Below are 10890 nucleotides of genomic sequence, written 5' to 3'. Positions count from 1 at the left end.
AAATAAAGATAACTTTTTTTTTTTTGTGATGCTGGCAGTCTGAATGCAGTGTTTTCCAAACGGAAAACAATTTTAGTGGCTGAGTAGTGCGTTTTAGTGTAGGTCTTCAAGCAGTTCACAAGGTAAGATTTTTCAAAGAGGGAACTTGAATGTGAATTGATTTGTGACACTCTCAGCTAGGAAACAGCTCAAGTAGTGAGGGTGGTTATCAATGTGAAAGGGCAGAAAATCTCTGCAGCTGTGAGTTCTTCAGCTTACCCCATCTGTCCCTCTTAAGGAAAAAATTAACTATGGGAAATGCTAAAACTGTTTAAGCAGTCTTAGGCTGAGGTTCTGCTGGTCGCTAAGCTCATCAGTGGTTTGCTGCTGCCAAAAGCAGGAGGTGTCACTCCTTCCTCTTTATCCCTGCTCATAGATAGGAAGTGTTATTCCCTTTCTATAGAGCACTTTAATTCAGTAACACATTGAAAAACTCCCTCTGCCCCAAACATGAGGAGTTTTCTGTTGGATTGCTGGAAGTGGCTGTGAAAGGGTTTGACGAGCCCTCATGCTGAACCAAGGTGACTGCCAGGAGCAGGGAAAACATGAAGATCTAATCCTTTTGGCAATGATGAGCTATTAGTTCAGCTTAGTTCTTGTAAAACTATACCAAACTCCTTCAGGCCCATTTGTTCTCTACCCATCCTTTTCTTTGTATCTGTAAATATTACCAAGCTGTCACTTAACAGAGCTTTGACTGTCAGGAGGAGCGTTTGCGGCTGGGGCCTGCTGGTAGGTCTAAATATGGGGGAATACATTTGGAGGTGAGGAGTGAGAGCCGGTTTCTTTTGAAATAGGTTTATTCTAAGCTTTCTGCCCTGCAAGGCTGCACCTTGTGAGAACAGAGAACAGACTGTAATGAAGCATCTGCTTCAAAGTACTGTTAAAGGAAAAAAACACAAGTCTCTTAAAAAAATCTTAAGTGATAAATGGAGTTCTGCTACAATCTCATCAAGGAAGATGTTGCTCTTTAGCAGTGAGCTGTATTTGTTTGCCCTGTAGCTTTATGTCCTTGTAAGGCTGGTAATTGAACTAGACTCTCCATTTCCCACAGCAGACCTTTCTGTGGTTTGTGGGGGTTTTTGGGCAGCTGTATCTCAAGAAAAAGGTGGGTTTTGCAGTTGTATTCTGCAGAAAGGAAAGGAGCCACCATAGTAGCTGGGTAGATGGAGGCATGCATTTCAAACATTTTCTGAAGCGAGTGGTTACACTGAAGGCTGCATCCAGATTTGCTAACATTTCCAGCTCTGTGAGGCTGAAATAGTTTTGCCTGGTCTAACTGACCCAATGCTATAGCTAGTGCTAGCTAATGCTGTCTCACTTATGCTGATTTTATGCTGATACAACCACTGGTGAAGCCACCTGTAAATCTGTTTATTGACACGATCTGTCTAAAAAAAAAAAAAAAGAACAAAACAACCCCTGAACAAAACCCCAAAACAAAGAAACAAAAAACCTACCCACCCACACACCAAAAACCAATCCCACATTAGGGAGTTGTTTTTAATCTGCAGAGTTTTAGCAGCCTGGTTTATGGCATGACTGTTCATGCTCTATTGGCAGTACCAAGGGGAAAAGGGGCAAGTGTCAGCTTTACCACCAAAGACAGAAATGTGTAACTGTATTCTCTGGATGTGGTTCTGCCATCACTTGAAAACAGAAATGAGGTGTATCTTCATGGTCTTTTATCCATGGCCTGTTCTCATGGCCCTTGTATCTCTGCGTAGACATGGGGTTACTGGCACAAAGGAGGACAGAGCAGGACAGGCCCTTTTGGCAGTGACATACCCAAGTGCTTTCCTGGAGAATGCTTTTGCAAAATATCTGTAGCTGTAGTAAAGCAGGTAGACATGCTTGATTTATACCTGTTGATGGCAGCTGTTGATCTGGTAATCTCCCTGGGGGACAGACACAATGAGGTGAAGAACAGTAGCAAAGAGGTTTGTGCTTCAGGAGAGAATAGTTAATTTGAAATTCAAATTATCTGTAATTCATTCTTGGTAGATTTTTAAATGTTAAGATTTAGCCAAGAGAGTCTTTGAGAAAAAATTTCCATTTGTAAATGACCACACTAGATCGATGCCATTAGCAGAAGATTTCTCAATACTGACAGTGTAACAGGGAATCAACTGGGAAATTCACCTTCTCTGTAAAATGCATCTTTTTCCTGATTGTAGTTCCTTAAGAGAGCTGGGAGACTTAGAAATCAAAGATTTATCCTGTTTCTTCCGTACGTGACTTCTGTGACTCAGGTTTGGGTGTTTCTGTATGTACTAGAGGTAATAGTCAAGAATATGCCACTAGCACTAAGCTTTGGTACAGCTGTGTGAAATTAAATATGGTGTGGAAGGAGGGCAGTGCTTGGGTTTAGGGTCTGAATAGAACAGGAGACAGGTCACTGTTACTGATCTATGTTCTGGTGTGTTTTCTGAACTTTTCATTTAATCAGTAACTCTCTTTTTTTTTTTTTTTTTTCTTCCTTCACGGCAGGAAGGTAAAAGGAGGCAACATAGATGTGCATCCATCTGAGAAAGCCCTCATTGTCCACTATGAAGTGGAAGCAACGATTCTGGGAGAGATGGGAGACCCCATGCTGGGGGAGCGCAAGGAGTGTCAGAAAATGTAAGGTCATAGCAAGTTCTGATAGCTTTTTCTGTTTTTCATAGAGTCATAGATTCAGTAACTCAAAGCATCAACAGCCTGTAAGAAACAATATGTTCTCATCTTTATAAAACTTAGTGCTAGATTAGCGGAGGGTTTAGGAGCCGGGAAATAACATGTCCCTAGAAAAGTTAACATCTAAAACACGTGTTGTAAACTGCTTTTCATCCATGTACTTTGAGGTGTTTTGTAAAGAAAAGTGATTATTCCCGTTTTACATGATGGGAACTTGAGGTAGAGAAAAGTGAAGTGATTGGTTCCTACTCAAATGATGGTTAATGTTGGAGCAAGTAATACTATTGAACCTTCTGACAGCCTTATGCTCTAGCTGTTGGCTCTCCTGTTGTTTTGATCACCACTGCTAGTGGTTTCACTATGGTATCTGCATTTTAGTTTTGCCTGGTATTTTTCTTCTAATGCATTCCCCATTGGAAAAGCCCAGAGAACTATGATAACTTAAGTTTCCAAGCTGCAAGTTTGGACCTTTCCTAGGTCTGTTTTATCTCTATACTGAATTCTTTTTGAAAATTTGAGCTGAAGTGGCTACCTGTGTGAGTGCATGTAAGAAGAATAATTGAGGAAGAAAAAGAGAATCAAATTTTTGTCTCAAATTTTTGAAGATATCAGAAATGTTCATCTGTTTTCAGATGAATCGGCATGACTTGCATCTGCAACGTGGTGGAATGCCTTTTTGATCCATCTATTGTTAATGCCCACAGAGATTTCTTACTGCTCGTTGCTTGTGGACCTGGCTGCAGGTTTGCCAGAGCTATGGGAGACTCCTGATGCTGCATCTGCAGGCATTGCAAAAGAACCTTCCTGTGTCGTCAACACCCATAGCTGTTTCTCATTTTGGCTTTTTTTGCGTATGCAGTACTCCTTTGCGGTCCTGTGCACTTTTTTTTGGGTGTATTGCAAATAAATTACTGGCTGCTGTGTCTAAGATAGTTATAAGCGATCTGTTCATACAGCTGCATTTAGTATTGCTGCTTGTCAGCTGATGGACAGTTACGTTCTGTCAAATCTGTTTGACAGTTATTGCTATTTGGAGTTGTAGAGATCCACTACTTTGACATTACCTTTGTAAGCCATGGCACAGGCATTGGGTATATCAGGATCATTTCTGCTTCAAGAAATTAATGACTGTGTAAACATAAATCAAAGGACTGAAGATACAAAAATCTAAAAACTGAAAAGAGACCTATCTGTGTTGCAGCATTCGGCTAAAGAGTCTTAATGCAAATACAGACATTGCTTCCCTGGCTCGAAAGGTGGTTGAAGAATGCAAGCTCATTCACCCCTCCAAACTTGCAGAAGTAGAACAGCTGTTGTACTATCTGCAAAATCGCAGAGATGCCTCAGCGGGAAAAGGTAAATAATACAGGAACAAAGTAGCATGGGACTGGGGTGCTTCAGCATTGAACAACTACTGTGTGAGGTTTTTCTAGTTGAGGTCCTAACTTGCTTGATATACGAGTTCTCTGGAGGTAATGAGAGTAAGGAAGGTGTGTAGTTAAATCACACTTGGAAAAAAATTACAGTCTTGGAGCGAGATTGGGGGGAATTATCTTTTTAACAACCAAAGGGTTTTTTTTTTTTGTTAGTTAAACTTAGTATTGATGCTTGATGCTTCTTACTGGCTGCCTTTAGCAGGACTCGAGAGGTACAGACTCCACTATTTGGTGCAACCTCTTCATATTGCATCTGCACTTGCAGTGACATCAAAAGACTGTATGAGGATCTTTCTGGAAAGATCTCTGTCATCACCTGTTGCAAGGGTAGATAGTGTTCCTAGGCTGAATTTGTGCTGTCTGTAAAGCTGGAGTGAGGAGTTTCAGAGTCTGACAAGCTTTGGTACAATGTAGCAGACAGCTTGGGGTAATTCTCTCATCTTGTTGTCTTAAGTTCCTGGTGAACAAGTTATTGAGAACAGTAATTCTCTGCTCTGATGCCAAGGCATTTTGGTGGTCCTATTTACATCTTAAGTTCATCTTAAACTTTCTGCTCAGGGGACAATTTCATATTTAACATCTGATCCTGCATTACCTTGTGGTTAGCAAGGTTTCTTGCAATCATGAAATGGTAAGCTTTGTTCTCAAGTTGGATTCTTATCTTAATGAGATGAGTTTAAAACAAAGATTAATGTTATTTATATGCTTTGATTGTAACTTCTTTGGGTGTTTCACCCTCTCTTATTCTGTATATATGTGTCTTGGTGTATCACAGGGCAGCTTTGCCACAGTGTACAAGCAGAATCAAAGCTGCTAAGGTATCTCACTGTGGAAGTGAGTTTTGTCAGTCTGGGCTTGCCCTAAGGTTTATTACCTTCTGTCCCTCCAGCTGACTGATCATTTAGACTGAGGAGTCAAAAGGCATCTGAGGGTTTATTTTGCTCCCTGTGGGCTGTTCGGCTTCAGAAACCTGACATACCTTAGCTGTGTTAGTCTGACGGGTCAGCTGGACGCAAAAGGACTTTGACCTTGATTTAGCCAGAATGTTTACTATGAGAATACTGGATATGTTTTTTGTCTGTGAATATGCACAACTTAACTGCAACCATGTCTTTTTCTTTATAGAAAAGAAAGAGAAATCCAGTAAGCCAAAAGATCCACCCCCATTTGAAGGAATGGAGGTAAATATTGGTGTTAGAAGAGAAATGCAAAACCCATTTACTTCTTAAGTAAGCAGTTATATAAGGGAGGGGAGGAGAGAAAATGCTGAATTCTGGGGGTTTTTTGCTTCTTGTTTTTTAAACAAAGAACTTGGTTTGGAAATATTGCACAATGGAATAAAAATCATCTCCATAAAGGGTAAAATATTTGACTTGCATACTTCCCCCTCCAACTATAGCACGCAGCAGGACAGCAAGTGAGGTCTGGAACATCGGACAGGACACAGGGAGTCATGTCTGAGCTTCCTTTGTTTTTTGTAATTAAATCTTCTCAGATTTCCTGGTGTTCATTGGCAGTGATTCTGGATGTGTTGATTTTTTTTTTCCTTGTATTTTATTTTTTCCTACGATCTTAATTCAAAGCTGTGCACTCTTTTGTCTTGCAATTGAATAACGTTGTGACTGATTGTCTTGAATTGACATCTCTTTTTCTCTGTGAAACCCCTGCTTATGACTGCTTTCAGATTGATGAAGTTGCCAATATCAATGACATGGATGAGTACATTGAGTTACTGTATGAGGACATTCCTGACAAGGTGCGCGGCTCTGCCCTCATCCTGCAGCTGGCTAGGAATCCTGATAATTTGGAAGAACTGCTTATCAATGGTAACTTTAAAACCCGATGGTAACTTCTCTTAATGTTGTGCTGTTTATTTGTGGTGCTTTCTTCTCAACGGAAAAGTAGTTCACCTTTAATTTGGGATTTTCTGTTGTTTGTTAGGCTTTGCTTCTTGGTACATAATAAGCTGGCTGTCAAAGCCCTGTTGGATCTCTCTACAAATGGATGCTGCTTAGGCTGTTCTTAGGTGGGCCTAACACAGAAATCTTCCTGGCCTCAATAGGCTTCAGCTGTTTGTTCTCAGCCTAGTTATTTTGATGCTAAATTAACTTCAGTTGGCATTGCAGCTGGAGACAAGAGAATGTAGAGTTGTATCCTGAAGATCAGGAAACTCGCTTTGAAAATGGGATTTGCAGGTTGACATAAGTATAGGTGTCCAGTTTCCAAAGAAATTAATAAATTGAATGTGGATGCATCACCGAAGTATTTCACTAGCACACCATAGTCTTTTTGCTTATGGATCCATTTTAAAATCTTATCAGAATGCATAATACGACATTAACATTGCTGTCATTTTGTGTCTGCATACATATGTGCTGTGCCATGTGCATTCTGAGAGCTACATCAGTGTGGAATAGTGTGTGTTTGTAAATATGTGTACATGTATATACATTTTCATTTCCCATTGCCCCCTCTCTTCCGGGGTTAAAAGGGACCTTATAGTCTGTAAAGGTGTCAGACAAACAAAAGATAAGGACAATCCAAACCAGACCTCCAAAGTGATGGTAGGTTCATGTCTTGTTAATTTAGTCATTTTTTTCCTTGCCCCCTTTCTCTTTTACTGAGCCCTTATACTCCCCCCCCATACCTCGAGTAAACGATAACTTCAATATGTACTCTACCCATCCTGCAATGTTGGGAAGCAAGGTTATTGTAAGAATTGCAAGCCATCAAATAATGGCTTGTCCCCATGAGTTGTTGCAAATATTCTAGTGCTTGAAGTTGCCAGTTGCTGCTTTTCTCATTCTGATCATGTAACACGGTGTACGTGAAGAGGGACTAGATAGGGGAAAGTGAATGGAAAATACAAGTGATTCAGAGAGGAAGAGTAAGCTGAAGTATGACAAGAAGAAATATAAGCCAAATTATTAAATAAAACAAAAGTTGCTACAGGGGGGGAAAGTAAATAGAAGTGGAGGAAAAATGATAGTTGTCAAGGTAGAATTTAAAGGGGATTTGGAAGTGAATGTGGTGATGTTTTAGGTATGGGCCAGAGTGTAGTATGGAACATACAGATGGCAGAGGCCACAAGATCTTAAGGTTAGTGGTAGTTTTAAGATGACCATAGTGTTTGGTTGCAGTTTCCTTGCATGTTGCCTCTTCTTAGGGTTTGTGACTGGATGACCACCCGGGGTACTCTCTATTTTAGTATCGTCTCCAAACAGAACTTGTGAGCAGCGTTACATGTTAAAGTGAGATACCTCTGAAAATCTTTCGTTAGAAAACTGATACATGTAGAATAAGGTGCATTCAAATTCTCAGTCTCACAAGACAAAAGGAGGGAGGTGAAATGCTGATGTTCATCTAAATCTTGTTCCACTTCAGAAACTGCTCTGGGTGCATTGGCTAGAGTGCTGAGGGAAGACTGGAAACAAAGCGTGGAACTTGCTACGAATATAATTTATATTTTCTTCTGCTTTTCAAGGTGAGTGCAGAGTCCCTGTGTACAGGGACGTAAGGAACTTATCTGCTTAGTGGCTTTTCATTTGTTTTCTGCACTGCACTGGAAAACCTCACTGAAACAGGAAAAAAAATTGCTGAGACAGAAACATGCTTGTTACAAATGACAAAACTGAGGCACAGAAAACCCCCACGGTGAGGCAGTGTGTAGTAGAGCTGGGAAGAAGCTAGCAAGGATTCTGACCCATAGCTTATAGGCTGAGCTGCCACCTTTTATTTCCCTCAGTATTCCTACAGGGAAGAAACAGTATTCAAAACTGAAGTAAGTGCTTGCTCTTATTTAGATATGCCAGTGTTTTAGCATACCCTGCCTAGAAGTAATTCAAATGGAATTTGCATTGCAACTTGATTTTTAGACCTCTGTGGTATTTCTAGTGAGTAGAGGGTCCTCTGAAGCACTTATAGTATGAAAAGTGGGGCTGATTGGAAAACATTTTCCTTTACGCATGAAAATTGGAATGTGTTTTTATTTTGACTTGGAACAACACACTGTTGCTTGTTCTTCTACAAGTTTGGAAAAAATATTAATGTTTTCAGGATTTTTTTTGTTTGTTTTGAAATAATTTTCCAATAGAGAAGTGTTACAATGGGGCATAGAGTAAATACCTTTTTTAATACTTCATGCAGTGTTGGGACATTGCTACCATAGATGTCAAAACAGATTTGGGGTTGTTTGCATTTATTTTTTTCCTCAGAGGTTTTTTTCTTCAATGTAGTTTTTCCCAATTTCATGGAATAATCACACACTACAAAATTGGAGCTCTGTGTATGAATATCATAGACCATGAACTGAAGAGACATGAGCTTTGGCAGGAAGAACTTGCTAAAAAGAAGAAAGCTGATATCCTTTTGATACGCTGGGGCAGCTTGATGGCTTCTGACTTGTCTTGATAGCTGTTGTTGAGTTTTCCAGATGAGCGTGCAGCAACTTCTGTGAAAGCGGTGGAATTTACTAGAAAGTACAATATGAAAAAGACCAAGAGTGAGAAGTTTGGGCTGCTGAAGAGATTAAGCTGAAGTTACTAAAACAAAACAAGAAAAAAAATGTTTTATTTTATCAGCAGTATGTCTTAGGAACATTTTTGCTGACTATTAGGATGTAATACATTCAGGACTAGGAAGAGAAAAAAAATCATGCTGTAGATTACAGGTGTAGCAAGCTGTTGCTGAGGTAGTGTCTTTACACTGGCTATTCCATAGGTCTCTTGCTTTTTACTGGTGATTGAATAACACCTTTGAGGACAATAGTTGTCTAGACTGTATAACTTTTATCTGAACTCCTTAACTTCTGCAATTTACTTGATGAAGATCCTGAAAATCAAACCGTGAAAAAGGACTATGAGAAAACTTACAAGAAATATCAAGGGCTGGTTGTCAAGCAGGAACAGCTACTCAGAGGTACCAAATCCAAATAGCAAATTGTTTCCTTGTTGGTGAACATGGGTAGGGGGTTCTATTGGATGCTTGTTACAACCAGGATGTCTTAAACGTACTGAATGTGTGGATGAATATGGAAGAGCATTGCCAAAAAATAGGGAGAAGATGAGTACTTAATCAGATTGCTTGACAGTATGCTAACAATTTTTAAAGTGATATGTCAGTCTTAGGAAAAATAGCAAAAGTGATCCACTTAACTTTTCTTTGCTCACAATGTTGGTGGGGAGGAGTGGGGTATTTTAGTTTTGTATGTTTGATTTGGGTTTTTTTAACTTAGCCTAACTTAGCCTGTATCTGACTCAAGTTGAATAGCTTTCACTCTATCTCAGTTTTTGTACTAAAATACACTTAATGTTAGATTGAAATGATCTGAGTGGCAAAGCTTTCCCGAGAAGGGCTTTTTAATGGTTCCCATTGGAATTGAAAGTAAAAAAAAAAAAAAAATATAAAAAGCTTCTAGTGATGAAAATTTTTTTTTTTCCAAAGCTACTGTTAGAATTAATCTTCTTAATGCTCTCTAAACAGGGCAAAAAAGCATTCATGGTCACTTTCCTTCAAAATGCATTGGGAAGGGAGCAGAATGCTTCTGAGAGTCTTGACTTAAGCACTTAATGTGTATATAGAGATTTGGTTAGTTCTATTGACTTTGATCTGTTGGTATGATTTGTTTTGGACTTTGTTAGTTGCACTTTACCTGCTCCTAAATCTTGCTGAGGATACTCGCACTGAGCTGAAGATGAGAAATAAGAACATTGTCCATATGTTAGTGAAAGCACTGGACCGTGATAATTTTGAGCTGCTTATCCTGGTTGTATCTTTCTTGAAGAAACTCAGCATTTTTATGGAGAACAAGAATGATATGGTAAGGCTCATACCACTCTGTTGGAAAGGTATGGACTCTGAAAACTTTGTGTGGTTGGAGGGAAGAGGGAGACATCTCCGTCCCCACCCTAAATATCCGTGGCACTGATTATCCTCTTTTGTTACTAGTGAAATGAGTAAAAGAAAAGTAGTACAACATCCAGCCATAACATACTGCAAAAATTTTTGAAGAACTATCATCCCAAACAGTGAAGCTACCTCAAAATATGATACATGAAATTCCAAATTTTGAAGTCAGCACCCCACAGTCTTGTCATACCCCCACTTCTGGAGATGCCCATGAACCTTCCCCCAAACTAGACTCTTTTGACAACATATTGTTGTCTCTGCCATGTATTGTCTTAGAAGGAGAGGTAGTTACCCTTTTGCAGTTTGCTAGAGTAGTTTACTTACTTCCTAGGGCAGCTTGGTCTTCAAAGGCACCTCACAACTGTTCCTTCAGCTGCCAGTAGCTCCCAAGAATTGGAGGCAGTGTTATTCTTCGTAAGCTTTTTTTTCGGTGAAGTCTCAAACTTTGGAAATTCTAGCATATTTTTTTCCTGACTTTAAGGTCTAGCCAAGTATCTCCTTTACTGATTTCCCAATGGCTTTTAGTAGATACATGCCTTCACTTCGGTGCCTTTATGCCAGTTTGTTAAATGAAAATTATCAATTTTCCTCATCCAAGAGTTAATCTGAGATTAATGTTACACTTAAATTGTGAGATGAAAAGATCTGTGTAAATGCAATAGAAAATTAATTGCATCTTTGTTACCGGAACTGTCATTCGCATGCATATGCACTGAACACTGCAGACAAGAGGTATCTCCCTTATTTATATATGGGTATCCTATTTCTTAACAAAAGTCAGACACCGAGCATGCGTTTTTGGGGGAATGTAGACTGTTTATCAGGTGATTGG

At 39.5% G+C, this 10890-nt stretch overlaps 1 protein-coding gene across 1 annotated transcript in view; it reads left to right on the top strand.

The window, feature by feature from the left end:
* Positions 1–2533: 2533 nt before the first annotated feature.
* Positions 2534–10890, top strand: part of KIFAP3 (kinesin-associated protein 3) — a 65743-nt gene continuing 57386 nt past the window's right edge. The window contains 8 exon segments of the mRNA XM_009587389.1: positions 2534–2661; positions 3917–4071; positions 5277–5332; positions 5836–5977; positions 7536–7635; positions 8387–8511; positions 8970–9068; positions 9791–9969. Coding sequence (XP_009585684.1) covers positions 2618–2661; positions 3917–4071; positions 5277–5332; positions 5836–5977; positions 7536–7635; positions 8387–8511; positions 8970–9068; positions 9791–9969 — 900 coding nt within the window. The 5' untranslated portion in view covers positions 2534–2617.

This window comes from Fulmarus glacialis, unplaced genomic scaffold, assembly GCF_000690835.1.
Source record: "Fulmarus glacialis isolate BGI_N327 unplaced genomic scaffold, ASM69083v1 scaffold6791, whole genome shotgun sequence".
In the NCBI taxonomy this organism is placed as follows: domain Eukaryota; kingdom Metazoa; phylum Chordata; class Aves; order Procellariiformes; family Procellariidae; genus Fulmarus; species Fulmarus glacialis.
This window is presented reverse-complemented; position numbering and strand designations above follow the sequence as displayed.